Source organism: Micromonas commoda, chromosome 6, assembly GCF_000090985.2.
Source record: "Micromonas commoda chromosome 6, complete sequence".
In the NCBI taxonomy this organism is placed as follows: domain Eukaryota; kingdom Viridiplantae; phylum Chlorophyta; class Mamiellophyceae; order Mamiellales; family Mamiellaceae; genus Micromonas; species Micromonas commoda.
In genome coordinates, this window is record NC_013043.1 from 1,388,913 (window position 1) to 1,413,381 (window position 24,469).

Below are 24,469 nucleotides of genomic sequence, written 5' to 3' on the forward strand. Positions count from 1 at the left end.
GGCGGCGGCAAACAGCAGCACCACAGCTCCGTACGGCACTTGCAGCATCCCCGGCGGCGTGGTGTGATCCTCGGAACCCTTCCTCGGTGCTGACGCCATGATTTCGGCCGTGTTCTTTGCGGTGTCACCCTTACCCTCGACCGATTCGACCGGGGTCAACTCCACTTGCCCCGCACCATCCTTCTGACTGGCTTTCCCGGCAGATACACCGCTCATGTGGGGCACGCCGGCGGGTGTGAATCCCATCCAATCCTTCGGCGGAGGGTGCATTTCCAGCTCCTTCATCTCTTCCTCTCGGTGCATCCGCCTGAGATGAAATAATATCTTCGACATGTGCGGCCGTTCCTCCGGAGCCGTCTGAAAGCACCTGCTGATCATCTTCGCCAATCTGTCCTGCTGCACGTACCCAGGGGTCCACTGAGGAGCGCCTGGGTCAACTTTGACCTCATTCTCGTTCACGGTGCCCGGGACGTCGCCACCGGCTGTTGATCCGTTCAACGAGGCGGATGAGGATGACGTGAGAGGCGGGAGCGGGAGACGCTCGCCGCTGGTCACCCTGTCGGCCACCTCCCGCATCGTGTTGACAAACCTCACATAATCTGGGAGACCCTCGTAAAGATCCTGTACCTCCTCCCATGGCGGGGTCAGCGTGGCGAGGCACCAGAGCACACACCCGAACGAAAAGACATCCGCGCGCGTCCCGAACCCCGTGTTTTCACCCGCCAGTATCACCTCCGGAGCGTGGAAGAGACAATTTCTGAGTCCGTCTGACATGGCGTCTCGATCAGATTCAGCCATCTCGAATTGCTTGGACGCCGTCGCATCCCTGTTGACACCGTCCCCCTCGTTCTCCTTGTCGCCCACGCCCGTCTCCTTGGCTTCCCTTTCCCTCGCGGATCGTACCAGCCTGGACAGCCCAAAGTCTGCGATCTTCACCCGCATATCCTCCGTCACCAGCAGATTCTGGGTGTTGATGTCTCTGTGGGCAATCTGGTTGGCGGACGAGTGCAAGTAAGCAAGGCCACACGCCGCATCCGAGGCCATGAGCAGCCGCACGCGCCAGCAAAGTCTACCGGGTGACTTCCTCGCACGCGCGAGAACGTCAGAGAGTGACCCCCGGGCGCAGTATTCCATGATGATGGAGGCATCTGGGAGCTGCACCGATGCAGCAAGGACGGTGACAATTTGGGGGTGCCGGTTGGCAGTCATGGCTGTCACCTCGCTCTTGATGGCGTCCACGACGTCACCGTTGATCTTCTTGGGATCCAGCACCTTCACCGCGACTGTACTTCCTCTCCACGAAGCTTTGAGAACCGTGGAGAACCCACCGCGACCGATGGCGATGGATGATTCGTACTTAAGCGTCTTGACCTGCGAAACTGACTGCCACAGCGCGTCGATGTAGTCGATAGCCACCGACTCCGCCGTAGGGGCGGGGCGGGGCAGGGGCGGGAGCACCGTCACGGGAGCGGCGGATGAGGTGAAAAGTGTGGACTTTGGTCCAGTGTCATCCTCCAAAGCGGCAACTTGGGATATCCTGGATACCCGCACAGGGGACCCAAAGCCCATGCCGGCGCCGAGAACCTTCGACGAGGGCTCACGACCGAGAGCCTTTGATGAGGGCTCACGACTTGGCGGGGAACCGGGTGCGGCAAAGGCCCTAGCGTTCAGGCTCGGCTGCCTGCTGAGGCTGGGTGCCGTAGCCGATTCGGGTTGCTCCATGAACGGCGTGGATTCCCTGGACCGGCGCAGCTGAGCCGGTGCTCCCGCGTCATTGACATCGCCGAGCTCCTGCAGCTGCGCCTCAACCGTCCCCGCAACCGCGATAATCCGCATCACAGCACGCATGAGCTCCTTGACATCCCAGTCGTGCCCAACGGTGTCCTCCAATCGGGCGTAGTGCCCCGCGGTGAACGCGCTCTGCACGCAGTATTGCGCGATGAACGCCTGCACCCAGAGGGAGCGTAAAAAGGATCGCCGCCCAGCAGCCTGGCGCTCAGCCATCTCCCTGTGATACGCCACCATGTCGGGATGCTCGTTGTAACTCCAGTTTGTGTGATCGGACGAGCTCACGCTGGGAACCGCCGCCACTCCCGCGCTGATGTAAACGTCCCACGCGATGATCGTGTCGTATATGGCGCGGGTGTAGACCACGTCAGCCACCTCCACGGCGATTTTTGCAGCCGGGTTGAACCGCTTCAGCGACTCCGCGTCGCCCGCGTTCAAGAGGCGCTCCTGCTCGCTCCCAGGCTCCGGGGGTGGCGGGGGCGGGGGTTTACCCGCCCACGCCGCCGCGCGCTTCGCCCAGCGCATGTATACGCTCAGATGCTGGGCGACCCACGCCCCCGCGTGCGCTGATCGGACGAGCGCCACGGCGGTGTCGTTTGCGGCTTCGTCGGCTATGTGCTCCGCCACTGCAGCCGCCTCAGCCGCCTCGCCCGTCTCCTCAGCCATAGCCGCGGCGGCAGCTTCCTCCGCCGCCTCCCCCGCGGCGGCTTCAGCCTCGGACGCGGCCATGATCGCCTCGGCGAGGGTGTGCAGGGCCGCCCGCGCCCCCGTCGCGCCAGCCGTGACCTCCTCCAACAGCACCGCGCTCAGCCTCGTGTGCGCCACAACCGCCCGACCCGCCGTGACGCACCGCTCGACATCCGCATCCTCCATCGTACCATCCACCGCGCGCTCGCAAAAATCCAAGGAACCCTCGAGCGCGGCCAGCAAGTCCGCCGACGCCCGCTGCGCGTCCCCGAGGTGTTGCGCCCCGCTCTCGTCCAGGACCGCGGCCACGGCGGCGTCCAGCGCGTCCTGGAGCATCCGACCGGCGTGTCTCAGCGCCAACCGACCGGAGCCCTCCAGGGAGGAAGCCTCGCCGGGTGGAGGCGTGGCGTTTCCCGCGGCCCTGTCCGCCGCGAGCTGGGCGGCGATGAAGGAGCGCGGCGTGACGCTTCGTTCCAACCCCGCGTGCCCCGACGAGGGCACCCCGTCGCCGTCCGCCGAGCCGTCCGCCGAGCCGTCCCCGGCCATGGCCATAGCCGCCATCAGGTCGAGGTCCCCGGCGCCCAGGGTCCCGCTCCCGCTCCCCTTCATGTGCAGGATCGACTTGGTGAGGGTCGAGTGCACCTCAGAGGGGCTGCTGGTCAAGGCCGCTATGTCGGTCGGGGTGAGCAGCGCGCCCCGGGTGTGGCTCGGCGGCCTATCAGCCGAGGACACAAACGGCGCCGCAGTCGGAGACAGCGCGGTGGGCCGGGGCTTGCTCTCCACCGCGATTGGAGTGTGCAGATCACGATCGCTGAAGTCACTGGGGGCCGGGGACGCCGAGTCCCCGCGCTGTAGCGTCGCGAGGGACGCCGCCGCCTCAACCTCACTCGCGGTTCGGTGCATGGGGGGTAAACCCCCGGCGTCACCCGGGTCCTCGGTTTGCATATCCTCCAACAGGCTCCCGTGGACACCCTTGCTGGACAGAAACTCGGACATGACCGCCATGTAGTCCATGACGCTCTTGGGATCCCTTTCGTCGGCTCGAGAGTGGTCCTTGGGCAGGTCCTCCTTTCTCACCGCCCCCGCGCTGGACCGGCGGCGGATGATTGAGGAGAACATCTCATCCTCCAACTCTTCGCTGGCGGTGGACCTCGCCCTCGACCCCGGGACGTCCGACGCGTGGTCCTCATCGTCGCTGCTACCCACGCCAAACGCCACGCTCGCAAAGCTGCCCCGTTTGGACCCCGACAGCGGGGTCCCCGGGGTGCCCCGGTCCCCGGTCCCCGCACCTCCCCCGAAGGAACCCCGCCGCTCGTGGTGCGCCGCGGCTAGCGGGGTGTGAACGATCCTCCTGTTGGCGCCGCTGAACCTGGACTGGGCGCGGTCGCTGTCTTTCGCCTCCTTCTGGTCCTTCCTCTTCTTAGCGCGCTCCCGTTCGTTCCTGCGACGTGCCAGCTTGTTGAGGTCCTTCTCAATCTGCCTCAGCACCGCCGGGTCCATGTTCGCGTACCCCGGGGCGAGTCGACCGCTCCAGTCCACCTCGGGGGCCGGGCTGGGTGAGGTTCGACCGGGTTCGCCGCGGGTCACGGAAACGGACCGTCGCGCGGCGCGGTTAGCCTTGGAACCCGAGTTCCTGGCTTTACTCCGGCTCCTTTCCGACGGGTCCCCCTTGTCCGCCTTTCTGGCAGCCCTGCGATTTCTGTTCGTGGTGTCGGAGGTGTGGTGGAGGACGTTGCCGCTGCTGGACCTGCGCACGTCGCCGTATCGGGCGGCGAACTGCTCGTCGTCGTCGGCAAAATCATCGTCCGTAGTCCAGGACTCGCGGCGTCTGTGACGCGCCTTGCCCCCCATCTTCTCCGAGCCAGCCAACACGGGACCACCCCTAAACACACTGCCGCCTAACAACAATCCACGAAATCCAGCAGTGGACTGTGGCTGGGTTGCACGGTCGCAAGCGCTCTTCCGGTGTGAAGCGCGCGCGACGGCGACGGGCTAGTCCCTCCCGCGAGGACGTTGCCACCTCCGCGCCCCTCGGCTGACGGCAAGTGACTCGCGCTCGAACCTTATGGCGCGGGAGCGGGCTCGTTCAGCGGCAAAATTTCACCGGGGTTCATCAAGCCGAGTCATCGACCACAGGTACTGCCAGGCACAAGTTTCTTGGCGGCGGCGGCGGCAAGGCCGCCACACCGTCACGCACAAGGGCTCTGTCACGCTGTTCAATAGGGGAACGCTAAGAAAATTTAATCGTCCGCCATGTCGTCTCTGCGCAACGCCGTGAAGCGCAGGACGCACAAGGAGCGCTCGCAGCCGGCGGAGCGGCGCAAGTTCGGCCTCCTCGAGAAGAAGAAGGACTACATCCTCCGCGCGCGCGATTTCCACAAGAAGGAGGATGCGCTCAAGGTTCTGCGGAAGAAGGCGGCCAACAGGAATCCCGATGAGTTCTACTTCGCCATGCAGAAGCAGCGCACCAACGACGGGGTCCACATCGCCAACGAGGACTTGTCCAACAAGTACACCCAGGACGAGCTCCACCTCATGAAGACCCAAGATGTCAAGTACGTCGCCATGAAGGCGTCGATGGAGGCGAAGAAGGTGGAGAAGCTGAGGGCGACGCTGCACATGATCGGGGACGTGCCCGGGGAAGATGACGCCATGGATGACGACGACGACGAGTTCGACGCGCGAAGGGCGTTCGGGTCGGGCGGGAAGAAACAGGAGCGGGTCCACATCGTCTTCGCCGACGAGTCCGACTCGGAGGATGAGGACGCCAGACTCCGACGCGCCAAGCCAAAGGCGAGGGCGGGTCCGAGGACGAAACCGGCGGCGGGGGACGACGGGTGGGGAAACGCGGGAGACGGTGACGACGAAGACGACGACGAGGGAGGGAACGCCGAGCTGGCGGAGGCTGCCGCGGCGAATCGTCGTCTGTTGGCGGCGAAGGTGAGCGCAAAGGGGCTGGGTCTGCGGCGGGGGCTGGCGCGGAGCCTGGAGGCTGAAGAGAAGGAGGGCCAGGAAGGCGAGGAGATCGACCCGAAGGTGATGAAAAAGATTGAAAAGAAGCGCAGGGTGGCGTATCAGGAGCTGAAGGAGCGGGAGCATCGCGCCGCGCGTCTGAAGCGCATGGCGCTGGAGATGGCGTATCAGAAGGAGGTGTCGCACGCCAGGGGGCACAAGCGCAAGCTGAAACCCGGTAAGAACGAGGAGGAGGTGCTGCCCGGTCTCGCTCATCTGCAAAAGCCTCCGCCTGTGTTCAAGTGGAAGAAGGAGAGGAAGAAGTGATGGCTCAAGCCAGCCAGGGGGAGCAGCATGCATCGCACGTCACCAGTGAAATGAGAAAACTCGCCCGCCTCATCAATCTGTGCAGTTTTGCTCGCCGCCGATGAATTTTCGCGCGCCATTGGGAACGTCGCTGGGCGCCCGAGGGAGCACCCTCGAGGGAGTCCTCGAGCAACGCTCGTGAGAGAGAGCCCTTGAGGCGGCGCGTTCACTCGCGCCACGCGTTCCATGCCCCCGGCTTTCTCGCTCGGCGCCCCGGTATCCCATACGCTGCACGGCCGCCGGGAAGGTTGCGTTGGGAGCAGCGCGGGTCGGGTTCCGGGCGCGAGGACGATGTCGCACCGCACCCGTAGTCTCAGGGCGCTCCTGGAACCCGTTGCACTCAGCGCCAGGCGCGCGATCGGCGGCGGGGACGCGGCGATGGCGCCCCGGTTCACGGCCTCCCCGAGGGCGACGCTCGAAACGTCGGCCCCATCATTTCGGGGCTCCTCTCGCGCCTTCGCCTCCATCCGCGCGGCGCCGCGTTCCTTGGTCGGGTTCGAGCCGATGTTCTCAATCGTCCCCGGACACTCGCGTCCCGTCGGGTCATCGAGGGGCCTGAGATCGAGCGCGGTAGCGGGGAGCGTCGGCAAGCTCGTGGTGGTGGAGTCCCCGGCCAAGGCAACCTCGGTGCAGAAGTACCTCGGAGACGGCTACACCGTCCTCGCTTCTTACGGGCACGTTCGGGACCTCGTGCAAAAGAACGGCGGGGTCAAGCCCGAGGACGACTTCGCCATGCTCTGGGCGGAGAAGGCGAGGGACGGGGTGGTGCGGGACATCGTCAAGAACGCCAAGGGAGCCGCCGAGCTCCTGCTGGCCACGGATCCCGACCGAGAAGGTGAGGCCATATCCTGGCACATCGTCGAGCTGCTCCGCGAGAAGGGGGTGCTGGGGTCCTCCTCATCCCTCCCCGTGAAGCGGGTCACGTTCACGGAGGTGACGAAGAAGGCTGTGCGGGAGGCGTTTGAGTCGCCGCGGGAGATCAGCGCGCCGCTGGTGGATGCCTACCTGGCGCGCCGCGCTCTCGATTACCTCTTCGGATTTACCCTCTCGCCGGTGCTGTGGAGGAAGATGCCCGGGGCACTGAGCGCCGGGCGGGTGCAGAGCGCGGCGCTGCGCCTGGTTTGCGAGCGCGAGTTTGAGATTGAGAGGTTCGTCAAGGAGGAGTTCTGGAACGTCTTCGCCGGCTTGGAACCCGACGGGAGCTCGGGGCGGTCGTTCGTCGGGGAGCTCACGCACCTCGACGGTAAACGGCTCGGTAAGATGGAGCCGGGGTCGAGGGAGGCGGCGGAACTGGCCGCGAGGGCCGTGCTGAGCGCGTCGTCTACCCTGGCGGTGCACGACGTGGTCGAGAAGGACGTGTCCCGTCGACCGAGGCCGCCGTTCACCACGTCCACCCTGCAGCAGGATGCCAGCTCCCGGCTCGGGTTCGGGGCGGCGAGGACGATGGCCGCGGCTCAGTCTCTCTACGAGGGAAGGGGATGGGGCGAAGGTCTCATCACGTACATGCGCACCGACGGTCTGCACGTGTCCCCGGCGGCTGTCGCGGAGCTGAGGGACGTGGCTGGAGCGGAGTTTGGCGAGGAATACGTTCCCGAGAAGCCAAACTTCTTCAGGAAGGTTCAGAAGAACGCTCAGGAAGCGCACGAGGCGATCCGACCGACCAAGGCTGGGATCCTGCCCCAGGCGGTGGCGAACAGGCTCGGGTCCGGGTCCGACGAGGCCAGGCTGTACAGGCTGATCTGGGCGAGGACGATGGCATCGCAGATGTCCGCGGCGGTGACCAAACGAGTCCAGGCAGACGTGTGGTCCGAGGACGAGCGGCTCAGGCTCAAGGCTACCGGGTCCAGGCTGATCTTTCCCGGCTACCTCGCCGCGTACAAACACGGCATGCGGGACGGAGACGATTCGACATCCTTTGGTGACAACGACAGGTGGCTCCCTCGCCTGGACGTGGGTGAGAAAATCAGGGTCATCGGTGACGAGGTCAAGATTGTCGAGCGCGATAAGGACGCCAAGCGGGGTGGCTTCAAGAAGGCCGACGCCGATGACGACGGTGAACATGAGATCGACACCACCGCCGGTAAGGACACGGGGGTGACCGCCACCCAGCACTGGACCCAGCCACCGGGGCGGTACACGGAGGGAAGCCTGGTGAAGGCTCTGGAGGAGAAGGGGATTGGTCGCCCGTCCACTTACGCTACGATCATGAAGGTCATCAAGCGACGGGGGTACGTCGCCGGCGAGAGCGGGCGGGGCCCGTTGATCCCGGAGACGCGCGGACGTCTGGTATCTTCCTTCCTGGCGCACTTCTTTGACGAGTACGTTGACTACGGGTTCACCGCGGGTCTCGAGGACAGGCTCGACGATATCGCCAGCGGCAAGGAAGACTGGAAGAGCGTGCTGTCGGGTTTCTGGGGGCCGTTCGCCGGGGACGTGGAGAGCCTAAAGGGAATCAGGACCAGCCAGGTGGTGGACGTGCTCGACGCGACGCTGGGCGCTCACTTTTTCGGGGATGACGAATCGAGCGTGGATGCGCGACTGTCGGCCATTGAGCGCGCGGCGGAGGAGGCGGCGACACAGGCGGAGTCCACCGGGGGCTACCCGACCGTGGCGTTCGATCCTGAGGAACTGTCCAGCACCAGGCGCTGCCCCGGTTGCGGTACAGGCAGGCTCGGTTTGAAGCTGAGCCGCACGGGAGGGTTCATCGGCTGCAGCAACTACCCGTCTTGTGGACACACCCGTCAGTTGGTCAATGACGGTGATGGTGCAGTCGGCGGCGGCAATTTCCCCATCGAGCTCGGCACCGATCCGGAAAGCGGTGGAGACGTCGCTATTCAGAACGGACCTTATGGACCGTACATTGAGCTTCAGATGCCGTCGTCTCCTGACGATTCCAAGAAGACAAAGCCTCAGCGCTTTGGGCTCAAGAACATCGGCCTCAAGCCCGAGGATGTCGACATGGACCTGGCCATGACCCTGCTGCGGTACCCCATGGTGCTCGGCCCTCACCCTGAGGATGGGAAGGATGTTGTCATGAACATGGGCCCATTCGGTTGGTACGTCTCCCACGACGGCGTCAACGCCAGCCTGTCCAAGAAGGTGCTCCAGAAGGCCAGAGATGACGCAGTCGCAGCTACTTGTGGAGACGTCTCCTTCAGCGATGAAGCACTCGTGGCTGTGGCGGATGATTTCGTCAACGTGGACATTAGCGAGGGCAGCGACGCATTGATCGACGAAGATATGACCTGCGACGACGGGAGGACCCTGGATGTTGACCAGAAGCGCAAGGTGCTGTTGGCGCAACACTCGCCTGTACCCCTCGATGTCGCGGTTGAGGTTCTGACAAGGAAGCGTGAAAAGCCTCCGAGTGAGCGGGGCAGGTGGGGAAAGAAGAAGGAGAGCACCACTAAGGGCGAGACAAAGGCTAAAAAGGTGAAACCGGAGAAGGTCAAGGCGAAACGTGCCCCATCGGCGTACATCCTGTACTGCAACGAGGCGAGGTCTAAACTTCCCGAGGGTCTCAAGGTGCCCGAGCAGGCGAAGCTGCTTGGCGCGCAGTGGAAGGCTCTGGACGAGAAAGAGAGGGTCAAATTCGAGAAAATGGCGACTGAGGCCAAGGCTGCGATCGCGGACGCCGCTCCCGAGACGAAGGCCAAGGGTAAGGGAGCGAACAGTGAGCCAAAGCCAAAGCGTGCCCCATCGGCGTACATCCTGTACTGCAACGAGGCGAGGTCGAAGCTTCCCGAGGGCCTCAAGGTGCCCGAGCAGGCGAAGCTGCTTGGGGCTCAGTGGAAGACTTTAGATGCGGTGGAGAAGGCGAGGTTCGAAGGGATGGCTGCCGATGCGAAGCTAGAGGCAAAGGCGAGATAGATTAGGAACGATGCGTAAATTTACGAAGGTGGACTGCTTTCGTAGACTAGTCTATTGGGTTGGCTCTGGCCCCCCCATTCACAGCCCGTCACCTCTCCGAAACGGAATCTGGAAGTCGTACGACTTGCCCGGTTTGATGCATTCCTTCTCACACCTCGCGCTGCACGTCCCCTTGACCTTCCCCAGCTCCTTCTCGGTGAACCCGAACCCCTTGCTCTTGAGTTGCTGTCCGTCGTATGCCTGGGTGGCCTGGAAGCACGCGGAGCGACACGCGGGGACGCAGGCGGGCATCATCTGTTCCGTCTTGGTGATGGAACCCTTCACGACCCGCTTCTCGCAGAACCTGCTCCTGGCGACCTTCTCCCCCGGACCGTCGGGGCTTCGCTCCACGAACCCGCCCTCGTTCGGCACGCTGTAGCGCTGCTGCTCAGCCGTGAGCAGATCGACGCACGCCTCCGCGGTGAACCCCTTCGTTCTTCCCACGATCGCACGGCCAGAGTCATCCAGGATATCGATGACATACTGCTTGTACACCGTGCCAAAGATGGAGAACGGCTCGATGGGATCCTTCTCTTCTCCCCCTCCGAACAGACCGGCTCGCGCGTCGGGGACGGACACGGCGAGAGTCCATGCCAGCGCAGCAGACACGGCGAGTTTCGGGACGCTCTTCTCCCGATCCCAACAGGAGCACACGACCGCACCTCGGCTCCGTGGACGTGCCGAGGAGCGTCCCCGACTGACAACTGATACCTTGGAGGTCAACCAAACCGCTTGGATCCCCGCCATCTCGACTCGCCCTAAAGCTCAACGCAGACACGCCGGCCACACACTGTGCGATTTATCCAGGACTCTCCCAACAGAATCGCAGGAAACGCGCGGCAAAATTCGGCAGATCGGCACCCGACCGTCATTCCGCACTCGCACTCTTGGCCCGGACTGTTCTGTGAAGAAGATGTCACTCGCATCCCTTGCCCTTGGCGGGTTTACGATGGGCGCCACCGATGGTGGCGTTGCCAAAATGGACGTCTCCTTGGACGATATCATCAAGCAGGTGTGAACACCGCTTTCGGCCCCACCGAGAATTATGTGTTGTTTGAAATGATGTGCGACCTTCGTTCTGACGAGCCACCCTCTCATCACACACCTCGCGCTACAGGGAAACAAGGAAGCGAAGGCCAAGAAGAAGGCTGCGGCTGCGGAAAAGAAGAAGGCCACCCCCAAGAAGGCGGTAAGTCCTCCGGACCTTCCCTTCCCCACGCACATCCGTCCCGATCTTTGCCGCTGGAATTGGGCACAATTTGGCGATAATTTCGCAGGACGACCCGAAACTGACCCTCCGCCTTCCTCCCACGCAGCCCAAGAAGGCCCCCAAGAAGGCCCCCAAGAAGGCCCCCAAGAAGGCCGCCGCCAAAAAAGCCAAGGTGAAGGCTGAGACGGCCAAGTCCACCGCCAAGCGCGGCGCGGTGCTCGCCAAGAAGCGTGGGATGTCCGCCGCGGCGCAGAAGACCGCGTCTGCCAAGGCCAAGAAGGCACAGCTGGCGTCCCCCAAGGGCAAGAAGGCGGGTCCCACCAAGGGCGCCAAGCGTGTTGGCAAGAAAGTTGCCGTCCAGATTGTCAAGAAAAAGTCCACCGCGGGTCCCACGGGAGGCTTCAACATAAGGGGAGCGCCTAAGGTGCCCCTCGGCGATCTCAGAGGGACGCTAAAGATGACCATAAGCAATCGCGGTACCCCGGGCAAGGGCACCCCTGGCAAGGCCAGAGGTGCCGCGCGTATTGCTGGGCGTGGGAAGGTTCAGGGCGGCGCCGCAGGTCGTCGTGGTGCGGCGGCGGCGAGGCAGGGCGGCGCGAGGGGCACGGACTTTGACCTCAGGCGCGGCATCAAGCACACCCCCAAGGCGAAGGGCGGCGCCGCGAAGCAGGGCGGGAAGAAACCCGGGTCCATGTTTCCTCCCGGTGCGTCCGTCAGCGGTAAGGTCACCGTGTCAGGCAAGGGTGGGGCCCAGGGTCGCGGCCGCCGCTGATGGGAACGAGCGCGTGTCTGGCTCAGACGTTGTGTGAGGGCACCGAGTGCCCGATGATGATTACATTACGTTCATAAAGTAGTTTGCTGTGAATACGACATCCCTTCTCCTCCAGAGGTTCACACATCGTCTCGTCTCGTCTCGTCTCGCCTGTTTCGCCCGGTGTTCGCGAGAAACGCTCAACTACGCGCGAACGTCATTCCCGTCCCGCTCGGAACGCCGCTGTGGTGCGTGACTGGTCTCACCTTTGCTCCCGGGGTGCAACCGGACACCGTTACGCAAACTGGTCCGTCCTGCATGTCCGAAGCGGCGCCATCGCGGTCCAATCGCGCGATCGCAACGAAGCGCCTCATCTTACCGTCGTCTCCTTCGAAAGGCTGCATCTGAATTGCACCGCCCATACCTTCGATTGATGCCACAGGTGTGGATTCACAATTCGCGTCAGTCTCCACAAAGACTGTCAGAGCGTCTCCCCATGCGCACAGACCCGGCCTCGGATTGCTGCATCGCACCACCACAACGACGAATCGCGGCACCGGGTTTGGGGAGGTCCCATTCGAGTACGAAGTGACGCGCCGCCCCGGTTGCGTCGCCCTGGTCGCGTCCGGCGTTGCGAAGCGGTACCTCGGGGTGGTATCGAAGGGCCTGGTTGTTGACTTGGCAGCATCGGGTGATGCGTACGCAACAGAGGGATCCAGCCAAGAGGGGCTTGAGCTGGCACCCACAGCGGGGGAATACGAAGGCGGTGGAAAGTTAGGGCGCGTCAAGTCATCGGCCCCGGCGGCGACGGACGCAGCCGCGGAGATGACCTCCACGGTTCCCATCTCGTCAGGTTTCACCTCCACGCCGAAGCCGTCGTCGTTGAATGGGTAGTTGTCCGGGTGCATGATCCAGAACATCGCCCCTCCGGCATGAGACGGAATCCTCGAGAACGGCGCGGTAGATGCCTCGTACGCGCGGCGGAAAAATACGTCCCTGGACTCGTACGGTTTCCACTTACCAAACTCCTCGAGGAGCACCGGCTTGTCAAAAGTCTGGCGAGCCTCGGCCAGGTGTCCCGTGATCCAAGAGTCAGCAAATGCGAGCTTGCAGTCCTCGTCGCACTTGAGCCACAGGTCGGCCCAGAGGTGGATGACGGCGAAATCGAGCGTCGGAATGAGGAAGTTGCGCGTGAAGTCGCCGCCCATCCGCTCAGCTCCGCCGATTGGGTTATCTCGTTCTCGTGAAGGGGACGAGCGACCATACCAGCCCTCATGGCCCACAGTGAGCATGTGGCGGCTGTCCAGGGATTTCACGTGCCTGGACATCTCCTGGATCCAGCCCTGTAGCACGTCGCCAGAGCTATCACCTGTGTATCTGGGCTCGTTGATAATCTCCCACGCGAAAATCGCCGGCTCGTCCCTGTATGCGACTCCGTTGACCGTGTTAACTCTGCCCACAACGTGCGAGAGAAAAGCTTTGAACCAGGTGCGGCAGGACTTGGAGGTGAAGAAATCCTCCCGGCGGTTGGACACGCTCTCGCCCGCAGCCGCAGCCCACCTAACGTACGCGATAGCTCCACCTGATGCGAACGCACGCGAAGTACGAGAGGCGAGAGACGGTGGGCAAGAGAGGTCAGTTATGCGTGCACAGCTGTTTTTCTCTTCAGGAACACAGGGGGAAGATACACGGTGACGGGTCGCGCCGCGGATCGCACCGTAGTCTTCCCAGTAGTTGGTCAAGCACAAGAGAAGCCTGAGGCCTCGTCGCGACGCTTCAATGATGAGTTTGTCAAGCGCAACGAGAAAGCGCTCGTTGTAAACCCCGGGCGCGGGCTGAAGCGCCCGCTCGCGCTCGAACCACTCGTCCTGAAAAGCCCATACTCTGATAACGTTCAGCTTCAGGCTCTGCGCCTCATCGAGCACCTCATCGACCCACGCGTGCTCGTACGAGCCGTCGTCGGCGCCCGAGGAGTACGCGAGGTAGAAGCAGTTGGTGCCGGCGACGCGGAAGGTCGAGCCGTCCTCGCGCACGAACCTTCCTCGGTCCGCGGCAATAAGACCCCCTGTGAGAGAAGCTTGGGAAGGGTGCGGGCCGAACGTGAGAAGCAACGCGATGAAGAGCGAGGCGGAGATGGCGGGAAGAAACATGGGAATGATCGGCGGAGCGCGCTCGCGGGTCGCATCGCGCGCCGGATACATCCCGGCGACGCGTGGCCGCGGTGTGAGCTCCGCCAGGTGAAGAAAAGGGAAAACCTCCACTGTCCAGCTGTCAGTTCGGGTCCGAGTTTCTTTTTGCCCTCGTCGAGGCCGGCGCCGCTTTTTTCAGTTCGTTCACCGCCGCCGCCGACAGTTGAACGCGCGCGCGTCAGGGCAGGCGGCGCGGCGATACATTGACCGAAGGAGCGTCATGTCGCACACACAGGCGCCTCAACGCAAGACTTATGTAGCCAAGGCGAGCCTGGAGGTGTTCTACACCGGCGGCCCGTGTCGGCTGTCGCACGATGGCACGATGGTCGCCGCTGCGTGCCACGAGGCGGTGAACATCGTGGAGGTGGGGACGGGCAAGGTGGTGCATAACCTTCCCGGGGATACTGAGCCGATCACGGCGCTCTGCTGGTCCAGAGATGGTCGCAGGGTGTTCACCGCATCGAGGTCGATGCGATGCAGCGTTTGGGACGCCACCACGGGTGAGAGCGTGCGCACCTTCAAGGCGCACAGCACCCCCGTGCTCTACATGGGGGTCGACCCGACGGGAACTCTGCTCGTGACCACCTCCGCGGATAGGACCGCGAGGGTGTGGGACATCGACAAGGGTTTCTGCACGCACGCGTTCAGGGGTCACGGCGGAATGGTGACCGTCGCGTGCTTCCACCCTGATGCCAGGAAGCTGCAACTCTACACCGGTTCCCAGGATGGCGAGGTGCGGGCGTGGTCGCTCCGGGAGCGAAAATGCGTCGGGGTTCTGCAGGCGCACCAGAGCTCGGTCACCGCCATCCAGGTGCCGATGGCGGCCGATGGCGGCGCGGATAAGCTCATAACGTGCGCCAGAGATCGGGTCGTGCACGAATGGAACCTCAAGACCATGAAGCGCATCTCCACGCTGCCCGTGCACGAGGCGGCTGAGGGATTGGTGTGCCTCGACCCGGCGGCGGCGGCTGGACTCATAGGCAAGGCGGCCGTGCGCGCCGCCCCCGACGCGATCTACTTCGCGACCGCGGGCGAAAAAGGCATGATCCGGGTGTGGCGCATGGGCACGGGCAAACCCGTGTCCTCCGCGGTTCACCTCATGGCTGGCCGCGTCGTGGGCGCCGCGCACGAGGGTCAGGAGGAGGACGAAGAGCAGGACGACGCAGCCGCGGGGACGTTCGTTTCTCTCCAGCCGACGTCCAAGGGTGACGGACTCCTCGCGGTCACCGGAGACTCCAGATTACTCTTCTACGGGTCCGGCGAGGTCGAAGACCGGGACGAGGAGGACGAGGAGGAAGATGACCGGGACGACGAAGAGGAGGGAAAGATTGTCATCCAGAAGGAGCTCATCGGAAACACGGACGAGATCATCGCGGCAGCCTTCCTGCCCCTGAGAGACGGATCAAAGCACGGGTCAACCTCGGAAAAAGTTGGCGACGGTAAACCTGCGCTCAACGCACTCGCAGTGGCGACCAACTCGTCACTGCTTCGCGTGTTTGATCCGAGCACCATGTCCTGCACCGCGGCGCTCACTGGACACAGCGGAGCGATCTTATCGCTCGACGTCGCAGTTGGACCAAACGGTGAGTCGCTGGTGCTGACGGGGTCGAGGGATCACACCGTGCGACTCTGGGATCTTGCTCCCGCGGCGAGGGCGGTTGCGACGGGTCGGGCGGTCGCTGGAGGCGCCGCGACCACCGCGGGTGCCAAGTGCCTCGCCGTGGGTCAGGGGCACGTCGGCGCGGTTGCGGCGGTGGCGCTGGCCAAGCGAAACGGCGCTCCTCTCGCTCTGTCTGGTGGCGCGGATAAGGTAGCGCGCGTGTGGGACATCGCCGGCGCGCTCGCAGCGTACGCCGAGGCGAGAGCTGAAGCGTTCGAGGCGGCTGGCATCGATCCAAAGAAACACAAGGGCGACCACCCGAGCGTCCGCATGGAGCCGGTGCTGCTGGGAGCCAAGGCGGCGGCCATCGCGCACGACAAGGCGGTCAACTGCGCGGCTATCGCTCCCAACCTGACTCTCGGCGCCACCTGCTCCGGGGACCGTACCGCGAGGCTCTGGCGTCTGCCGGATCTCATACCCGCGGGCACCCTTCGAGGTCACAAGCGCGGCGTGTGGGCCGTCGCATTCTCACCCACCGACCGCATCATCGCCACTGCGGGTGGCGACAAATTCATCAAGCTGTGGTCGTGTGATCCCAACGCCGGGGTTCAATCGTCGTGCCTGCGAACCCTCGAGGGTCACACCGCGGCGGTGCTTTCTCTCCGATTCATTAGTTCCGGGACCCAAATTGTCAGCACCGGTAGCGACGGCTTGTTGGTCCTCTGGGGGGTTCGCACCGGCGCGGCGGTGGCAACACTGGACGGGCACGATGACAAGGCCTGGGCGCTCGCGTCAGACGCGGACGGAGACGTCCTCGCAACGGGCGGCGCCGACGCGAAACTCACCCTTTGGGAGGATGGAACCGCCGAGGCGGCTGAGGAGGAGGCCAAAGAGCTCGCTCTCAAGGCTGGCACGCAGCAGGCTCTGTCCAACGCCGCTGCATCCGGCGAGCACCTCAAGGCTGCGCACCTGGCGCTCAAGCTCGGACACCCGTTTGCCCTTCGCAAGGCTATCGAGGCGATGATTGCGGACCCTGAAGGACACGGAGACGCCGCGCTGGACTCATTCTGCAGCGGCATGAAGGGCAAGACCTTGCACAGGTATCTCAGTTATATCCGAGAGTGGAACGCAAATGCGAAATTTTGTGAAGCAGCGCAGCGCTGCATGGCATCGCTCTTCCGCCTTCATTCGCTCTCGGAGCTGTCTAATGTGGCTGGCTCGAAGGATACGTGTGAGACACTGAAGGCATTTACCACCAGGCACTTCGCCAGGGCTGGTCGTTTACTCCGTGGTACTTACCTCCTCGACGTGGCGCTCGCGGGCATGGGTGCCTTGCTTGACGACGATGCGGAGGGCGATCTCAACATTGATGACGAGGTCAAGACCACAGACCACCGCGGGATCATCGCCGAGATGGGCTTCACGCCGACGGATACGAATGAAATTGATACATTCGGCAGGCTCGGTATCCCCGCTAAGCCCGCGGCTAGGACTCCGGTGCTCACCAAGTTACCGGAGCATGTTGGTGGTGACGACATGGATGATTTTGACTTTGACATGGAAGATGACAAAGGTGACGCAGAGGAGTTGGAGGGTGAGATGGACGAGGAAGAGGAGGAGGCTGAGGAGGACCCATCGGATTCCGACTCCGACGCTCCACCCAGGGAGGTGGTCACCAAGAAGGCCCCCGCCAAGGGTAAGAGGGCGGCTCCGGTGAAGGCCCCTGAGCCCGAGCCCGAGTCCGACTCAGACTCTGATGCGCCTCCCATGGAAGTGGTCACCAAGAAGGCTCCTCAGCGCGGTAGGCCACCCAAGGCGCCAAAATCTTCGAAGAGTGCAGCTGAAGAGCTCGGTCTTGCCGCACCTCCGGCAATTTCTCCCCGCAAGACGAGGAGACAACGAAGGGAATCCGAGTCCGAGCAGGTTGAGCTCGAGCCGGAGCCTGAACCGAAGAAGAAAGCTGCGGCAAAGACCCCGGCAAAGCGAAAGGCAGCGCCCAAGAAGGAGGAGGCGGCTCCGGCGAAACGTTCCACGCGATCTAGAAAATGAAACAACGAGTCTAATATCATCTGAACCTCGTGTTGCACCTCTTCTATACACTCAACGCAGATAGAACGGTTTCGGCTTGTCAGGCAGCGCAGTCATCGGCCTCGCCCTGACCTTGGGCTTACCCCCCGTTTCAATCCCGGCTGCCCTCGCCTCCGCCTGCACCGCCGCCCTCCTATCGATGTACTCTTTCGCCCCCCTATTTTCTTCCCCACTCGGTTTGCGATCCGGGATAATCCTGATAGTGCTCGCGCTCGCCTTGGCCCGCTCAGCCTGAGCGTTCCTGGCTTCTGTCAGCCTATCCTCCACTGACCCGAGAGCGCTGCGAATGTGATCAATGTCGTACGCCACCCCGTGGGCATCCGCGGCAACCTTCTTCCCCTTCTTCGCCTTACCCACAGAGGTATCCCAGTTGGGCTTCCCTGGCAAAGGTGCCGGGTCAGGGGACCTCTGCTCCAGTTGCTCGAGGAGCATGTCGAGGCGCTCATCGTCGTCCAGGCGCTGAACGAGCCTGGTCTGATGAAGCCGTCTGTCCACAGCGCTGAGCAACCGCCTGAGCGTTGTCACATCGCTCGTGAACCCCTCTATATCCATTGTCCTGCGATGTTCCAGGTCTCGCTGCTTCTTCTTCTGCTTCTTGACCTCCTCCTCCAGGTCGGCGATGCGCTGCTCGTACTGAGTCGCGATCGCTGATCGGCGCTGGAGCTGATCCTTAAACTGGTCCACGTACTTCTCTGCCTCCGCCTTGGCCACCTGCTTGGCCTCCACCGCGGACTGTTCAATGGTCGTCTTCATCTCCTCCTTGGCCCCCGCCAGCTTCTTCAGCTCGATCTCGAGGAGCTGCTGCTGCTCCTCAAGGATGTACGGCGACACCCGCTGCATGATGTGGTCCTTTGTCGCCTTCATCAGCAGAAGCTCGGTCCTCTTCAGGCGATCCGCCAGATCAGCCGCCCGCTTCTCTGCCGCCTCCTTCATCATCACCTCGTCCGCATCTCTGATCCTGCGGTCCTCGAGGAGCGCGGCGATGCGCTCGTTGGCGAACCGCTTTTGATCTGCGAGCTGCGTCTGCAGCTGGTCAATCTTGAGCAGGAGCGAGTCGTGTGAGTCCTCCGCCGGGAGGTACACCGTCTTGGTGGTCTTGCTGGTCCTGGGGATCTGATCCTTGCGGGTGGGTTGGGGAACTGGACCTTTCCTCGGGCGAATGATCCCCGACCCCTGCGGGGCATTCTTGGACGGGGGCGCGTTTGGGTCGGTTTCAACTGGCCCGGGCGGAGGATCCCTGGAGAAGCTGATGCCCTCGACGCCCGGGTTCAGGAGGCCGAGCAGGTGCTGGATCCTGTGGCGGTCCTCCGCCTCCTGGAGCTTGAGTTCATCGTTCTCTGTCTGAATCTTGAGTAGTCGCTCTCGCTCCTCGAACAGATACGCGTGCGCGTCGCTGAGCGCCTTCTGCAGGTCCGTCACCTCGTCGGTGCGCTTCTTGAGCTCCCACTCTGCCTGGTGAAGCTCCGAGCGTCGGATGCCCACCGCGTCGACGCGCTGAATGAGCTCGTCGCGCTCGCGCTCGAAGTCATTTACTCGGTCGCGATAGAACTTCACAAGCTCGGGGGAGGGATGGAGCCTGCCGAGCGCCTCTCGCTGGGCGTCGCTCGGTCCCTTCATGGGTGCCCGAGCCGAAGCGCCGTGGGCGCCCTCGGATTTCCTTTCAGGCTGCGTCGGCGCGATGGACGGCGCGTCCGCCTTGGACATGTAGGTCATCATCGCGCCCGATCTCCGGAAGGCGACGATACTGGCGTGCGCACGTTCCGGTGGTGATAGGCGCGCTGCGCTGTGAAGGCTTTCCTCTCCTCCAGCCTGAGACTGCGAGAACGAACACATTCTTCCTCGGCCCCCGTTCCAACGGTCGACAAACGCATCGAAACGAGTGCAATTTTTGTTGAGATTGGTTTCAAGTGCCTAGCGCACCAACACCCTAAAAATCCGAGCCTACATGCGCTCCAGGGGCTCGATCATGAGCAGCCTGAGGCCGTTATCGATGACCTGCTTGAACGCCTTGCACAGGTGGATACGCGCGTGCGTCGCGGCGGCGCCGTTCCACCCCTCCTCCAGCTGACTGTCCGTGGGCAGAATGCGCACACCCGCGGGGCCGTAGTACGCCGACAGGCCGCGCACCATGCCATTGAGGAAGTCGCAAACCTTGTGCGTGCCGTACGAGGGCAGCGCGGGGGGCTCCGGGAGCTTGGGCATCGCGCCGTCGACGATCATGGACGCGAAGGGGAGGACAAACTCCATGAGAATCTCCCACTCCTTTCCGTCGTCCAGGAGGGCGCAGTCAACCGAGTCCAGCGGCGGAAGGGCAGGCACCTGTCCCTTCTCGACCTTGTCGTTGAACTTCCTGACGACGGACGCCACGCGGGTCGAGTTGTACAGGATGAACGGCGCGGACGCGTCCTCAAAGTCGGTGATCTTGGCGATGTCAAAGTTGATCTGGGTCTGGCACGACACGGAGAGCAGCGCGTACTTCATCGCCGCCGTGGACACCTCGTGCGTCACCTCGTCGAAGAGCTCCGGGGAGATGTCCTCACCCTTGTCCTTGAACTTCTTCGACATCTTCTCGCGAATCACCGTCTTGAGGTCGTCGTAGAGGTCGTCCGCGAGGAGGTACCTGCCCCTGCGACCGCTCATCTTGCCCGTGGTGAGCTTGACGAGGTCGTACGAGAGGTGGTACTGCCTGCCCTTCATCTCCGGGTTCATCATCATCATGCCCAGGCTCACCTTCTGCTGCGCCAAATCCTGCTCGGAGCAGATGATGTTGAGGATGAGATCCGACTGCGACGCCTTCTTGAACGAGTACACGATGTCGCGGTAGGTGTACAGGGTGGATCCGTCGGGCCTGAGCACATACAGCGGTGGGTAGTCCTTCTGGTAGCCACCCTTGCCAACCTTCAAACCCTGGTCGCGAATGAACCCGTCCATGTCAAGGTACGCGCCCTGGGGCACGCCCTTATCGTTGCACTGCGTCTGCGGGACGTAATAGTCGCTGTTCTTCATGATCTCGAGCACCTTGTTGTTAGAGCCCTCCCAGCCGAGCTCGGACTCGAAGTCAAACTGGTCGTGCTGCACGCCGTAGGTGGAGAGCGTAGTCTGCACACCGGTGAGGCAGTCGCACACCATCTTGCGGAAGATCTTCACGGCCCACGCCTCCTGGCGCTCGTACGCGAGGTTGAGCTTGCCCGCCTCCACCTTGATGTTCTCAATCTTCCTGACGTCCTCCAGCATCACCACCATCATCTTCTCGAACCTCTCCCTGAGATCCTGGTAGATGTCGAAGTACTCGGTGATGCCCTTGGTTTTCTTCTCGTCACCCTCCGCTCCCTTGAGGTACTCCTGCATCAGCGCGTCGGCAGCCTCCTTGCCCTTGGCGCACGCGTCCTCGACCGAGCCAATGTCGACGCCAACCTGCTGCAGCTCCTGGCACGTGTTCATCACCGCGTACATGGCGCCGATCCAGTGGTCGATCTTCAGGTAGGGCTGGATCTTGGCGTAGACCCTGGAATAAGCGAGCGCGGTGAGACCGATCTGTGCGCCGAGGTCGTTGACGTAGAACGCCTGCTTCACCGCGAAGCCGCACGCAGCCTGCATCTTGGCCAGATGGGCGCCGATCATCACGTTGCGGAGGTTGCCGATGTGCAGGGGCGCGTTGGGGTTGGAGGAGGTGTGCTCGATGATGACGCGTTTGCCGCCCGCCGCTTTGGTGTGCCCGAACTTGTCGCCCTGGGCGGAGACCGCGCGGATCACGAGACGGAACACGCGCGCGCGGTCGACGAAAAGGTTGAGGTAAGGGCCGACGCCCTGCACCTTCGTGATGAGGCCCTTGGCCTGGTCGACGTGTGCCTGGAGACCCTCGACGAGCTCCGAGACGTACGCGACGGGGTTCATCTTGCGCTTGGCGGCGAACGCGGCCCACTGCACGGTAAAGTCCGCCTTCTTGAGGTCCCTGGACCTAGTCACGAGGGGCAGATCGTTCGCGTCGGGCTCCTTCGCCTTGATAAACACCTCGATCTCGGCGTCGAGCCTCTTCATGAGCTGGTCGAGGACATCCTCGCCTGCGGTGAAGTCCTGGTCCGCCATCTTAGACGACACACGGTCTAATTCCTTCGGTTGTACGCGTGAGCCGAGGACGATCGGACTATGGGCGCGCGTGAAGGTGTGGGCGGGAGGGCTGGTCCGGGCTGGTTTTCCTCCGATCGCACGGCGACCATTTTTCTTGGCGGCGGAACCATCAACCGTCGTCGTGACCGAAACGTATGGGAAGCAGTCAGGCGAGAGTGCAGGCGGGAGCGGCAGCGAGAAAAAAAGAGGTTCTGCAGTTGTCGGCGGCGGCGGTAGCGCAAGCAAAAGTGCATCGGGCGGGCCGCTCACTGCGACGGCGCACGGGAGCGCGTAAGGTCGGCGGTGGATACAACATGGGGCCCAAGAAGAAGAGCCAAAAGAAGTTCGAGCGCAAGCATCTCTCGGGGGAGATCGTCCGACGCAAGCATGCGAAGGTTGCCGCCCAACGTCGCCGCGCGAAGGAGATGAGGTTGGCGGCGTCGATGAAGGATGACGAGGAGGGCGAGGAGTCAGACGAGGAGGGCTCCGAGGGTGAGGCTGCCGCCGCTGCGCCCGCACCGGGGAAAAAGCGCCTCGAGGATATGTCCATCGACGAGTTCCTCAACGTCGGCGTCGTGGACGGCGGCGACGACAGCGGAAGCGACGAGGATGGCGACGAGGATGGCGAAGGTGGCGAGTCCGAATCCGACGACGACGACATACCGGCGGAGGAGTCAGACGAGGAGGAATGGCCCGAGGGCGAGGGCGAGTCCGACGATGAGGATGAGGAATCTGAGGACGACGACGACGACGACGATTCCGACGGTGGTGCGACGGAGAACGGCGACGCCAACGCACTCGCCGGCGTCAAGAAATCCAACAGGCTGCTGCGCGAGGAGATCGAGGAGCATCAGAAGGAGCTCGAGGCGCTCAAGGACACGGACCCGGAGTTCTACAAGTTCCTCCAGACCGAGGATTCCGAGCTTCTCGACTTTGACGAGTCCGAGGGTGAGGAGTCCGAGGATGACGAGGACGAGGACGGCGAGGGAGACAAGAAGGGCAAGGGGTCGTTCTCCGACGCCAAGACACTGACCAGCGCTACGGTGGCGAAACTTTGCGAGCGAGCCGCCGGGGGTGAGGCCTTGGGCGCCGCGAGGAACCTTTTCCGCGCGTATCGCGCCGCCGCGCACTACGGCGATGAGGACGGGGACGAGGAGGCTGGCGTCAAGCTCGCGAGTAGCGCCGCCTTTCACTCGCTCGTCACTTTCGTGCTCGAGGAGGCCGATACCATCCTTCGAGGCCTACTCGGCCAGCCCCCCGCGGGGCACCCCGACGAGGCGAGACTATTCAAGCCTCATCAGCAGTCGCGGTGGAAAAAGGTCGAGCCCCTTGCGAAGTCGTTCCTGGGCAACACCCTGCACCTGCTGGGTCAGCTCACGGACGCGGACATGTCAAGGTTTTTGCTCGCCAGGCTCAACATGTGTGTTCCGTTCATGCATACATTCGAGCGCCTGACGAAGAAGATCCTCAAGGCGGTGCTCGCTCTGTTCGGATCCGGCGAGCCCGCGCTCAGGGTGCAGTCCATCCTGCTGATACGCAACATGGCTGCGGTCTTGCCCCCGCCCACCCTCGAAAAGGCGGCAAAGGGCGTGTACCGACAATTCGCCGCCAACGCCAAGTTCATCAACGCCTCCTCCATTGAGCACGTGTTGTTCATGACGACGTGCGTGTCGGAGATTTACGGCCTGGACCAGCAGCAGTCGTACCCGCTTGCGTTCACGTACATCCGTCAGCTCGCGAGTCTCCTGAGGGGCGCGCTCACGAACAAATCCAAGGAGGCGTTCAGGGCTGTGTACTGCTGGCAGTACATCAACTGTCTCGAGTGTTGGGTGCGGGTGCTCCAGTCGCACGCCAAGGACGAGAGCGCGCCGTTGCGCCCGCTCGTGTATCCCGTGGCGCAGGTGGCGCTCGGCGCGGCGAGGCTCCTCCCTTCGGCGAGGTACGCGCCCCTCCGCCTGCGTTTGATTCGCGTCCTGAACGCCCTCTCGGCGGCGACTGGTCACTTTGTGCCAGTCGCCCCGCTTCTGCTGGAGCTTCTCGGCTTCTCCGAGCTGAACAAGGCGCCGATGTCCAGCAAGACGAGACCGCCGGACTTTTCGCTGGTGCTGAGGGTGGCGAAGCAGGAGCTAAGGTCGCCCGCTGTGCAGGAGGTGATCGTGGAGGGCGCCTTGCAGCTCCTCGCCGAGCACCTCAACCAGTGGGCCTACTCCCCCGGGTTCCCCGAGCTGGCGCACATCCCTTGCAGGGACCTTCGGAGGTTCTGCAAGACGACGCAGGTCACCAGGTTCCGTAAGGCGGCGCGCTCCGTGGTGGACGCGTCGGAGCGCAACTCGGACTGGATCAGCCGCAAGCGAGACAACGTCGACTTTGCGCCAAAGGATGCGGAGCGCGTCCGGTTGTTTTTATCGACGGAGAGGGAGGGCAAGAAGGCGCCCATGGAGAAGATCGCCGCGCAGCTCCTCGAGAAGGAGCGCCAGCGTGCCGCCGCTCACGCCGCCACGGACGTGAAGATCACGAGCGGCAGGGGCAGCGACGGGACCAGCGACGACGACGAGGACGAGGAGGACGAGTACGAGGAGGACGCGGCCAACGGCGACGGCGAGGAGGACTTCGACGAGGAGGAGGACGGCGGGGATGATGAGGACGATGACGATGACGATGAGGAATTCGAGGGCATGGACGACGAGGACGTGCTCGCAGCGCTTGCCAGCCGAGCGGGAGCGGCGGGAGGAACTGGCGGTGGGCTTCAGATTCGGCCCAAGCTGCCGCCCAAGCGCAACAAGGCGGATGACGGGGATGACGACGTTGTCGAGGACCTCGTG

The 24,469-nt window shown here is 63.4% G+C and overlaps 10 protein-coding genes across 10 annotated transcripts; 5 read left to right on the top strand and 5 right to left on the bottom strand.

The window, feature by feature from the left end:
• Positions 1-633: 633 nt before the first annotated feature.
• MICPUN_72858 (predicted protein) lies at positions 634-1,293 on the bottom strand (the record flags this gene model as incomplete). Its single annotated transcript, XM_002503363.1, has 2 exons — positions 634-798; positions 904-1,293. Coding segments are annotated over 2 exons (555 nt in total), but the record flags the coding sequence as incomplete, so codon positions are not given.
• Positions 1,294-4,728: 3,435 nt separating this feature from the next.
• On the top strand, positions 4,729-5,754 carry MICPUN_82666 (predicted protein; the record flags this gene model as incomplete). Its single annotated transcript, XM_002503012.1, has 2 exons — positions 4,729-5,196; positions 5,500-5,754. 2 exons carry the CDS (start codon positions 4,729-4,731, stop codon positions 5,752-5,754), a joined length of 723 nt encoding a protein of 240 aa, XP_002503058.1.
• A 225-nt stretch (positions 5,755-5,979) lies between these two features.
• Positions 5,980-9,663, top strand: MICPUN_59701 (DNA topoisomerase I; the record flags this gene model as incomplete). Its single annotated transcript, XM_002503013.1, has 1 exon — positions 5,980-9,663. One exon carries the CDS (start codon positions 5,980-5,982, stop codon positions 9,661-9,663), a length of 3,684 nt encoding a protein of 1,227 aa, XP_002503059.1.
• A 78-nt stretch (positions 9,664-9,741) lies between these two features.
• On the bottom strand, positions 9,742-10,449 carry MICPUN_59702 (predicted protein; the record flags this gene model as incomplete). Its single annotated transcript, XM_002503364.1, has 1 exon — positions 9,742-10,449. One exon carries the CDS (start codon positions 10,447-10,449, stop codon positions 9,742-9,744), a length of 708 nt encoding a protein of 235 aa, XP_002503410.1.
• Positions 10,450-10,603: 154 nt separating this feature from the next.
• On the top strand, positions 10,604-11,684 carry MICPUN_59703 (uncharacterized protein; the record flags this gene model as incomplete). Its single annotated transcript, XM_002503014.1, has 3 exons — positions 10,604-10,714; positions 10,820-10,891; positions 11,019-11,684. The coding sequence occupies exons 1-3, from the start codon at positions 10,682-10,684 to the stop codon at positions 11,682-11,684; spliced, it is 771 nt and encodes a 256-aa protein (XP_002503060.1). The 5' UTR covers positions 10,604-10,681.
• An 842-nt stretch (positions 11,685-12,526) lies between these two features.
• MICPUN_83090 (glycoside hydrolase family 5 protein) lies at positions 12,527-13,813 on the bottom strand (the record flags this gene model as incomplete). The annotated part of the gene is made up of 2 exons (XM_002503365.1): positions 12,527-13,245; positions 13,381-13,813. Coding segments are annotated over 2 exons (1,152 nt in total), but the record flags the coding sequence as incomplete, so codon positions are not given.
• A 259-nt stretch (positions 13,814-14,072) lies between these two features.
• Positions 14,073-16,760, top strand: MICPUN_83206 (predicted protein; the record flags this gene model as incomplete). The annotated part of the gene is made up of 2 exons (XM_002503015.1): positions 14,073-15,116; positions 15,180-16,760. Coding segments are annotated over 2 exons (2,625 nt in total), but the record flags the coding sequence as incomplete, so codon positions are not given.
• A 792-nt stretch (positions 16,761-17,552) lies between these two features.
• On the bottom strand, positions 17,553-19,157 carry MICPUN_101250 (predicted protein; the record flags this gene model as incomplete). Its single annotated transcript, XM_002503366.1, has 1 exon — positions 17,553-19,157. The coding sequence occupies one exon, from the start codon at positions 19,155-19,157 to the stop codon at positions 17,553-17,555; it is 1,605 nt and encodes a 534-aa protein (XP_002503412.1).
• A 699-nt stretch (positions 19,158-19,856) lies between these two features.
• On the bottom strand, positions 19,857-21,365 carry MICPUN_75262 (predicted protein; the record flags this gene model as incomplete). Its single annotated transcript, XM_002503367.1, has 2 exons — positions 19,857-20,882; positions 20,949-21,365. Coding segments are annotated over 2 exons (1,443 nt in total), but the record flags the coding sequence as incomplete, so codon positions are not given.
• A 1,112-nt stretch (positions 21,366-22,477) lies between these two features.
• On the top strand, positions 22,478-24,127 carry MICPUN_66170 (predicted protein; the record flags this gene model as incomplete). The annotated part of the gene is made up of 1 exon (XM_002503016.1): positions 22,478-24,127. A coding segment is annotated over one exon (1,650 nt), but the record flags the coding sequence as incomplete, so codon positions are not given.
• Between the last annotated feature and the right edge of the window lie 342 nt (positions 24,128-24,469).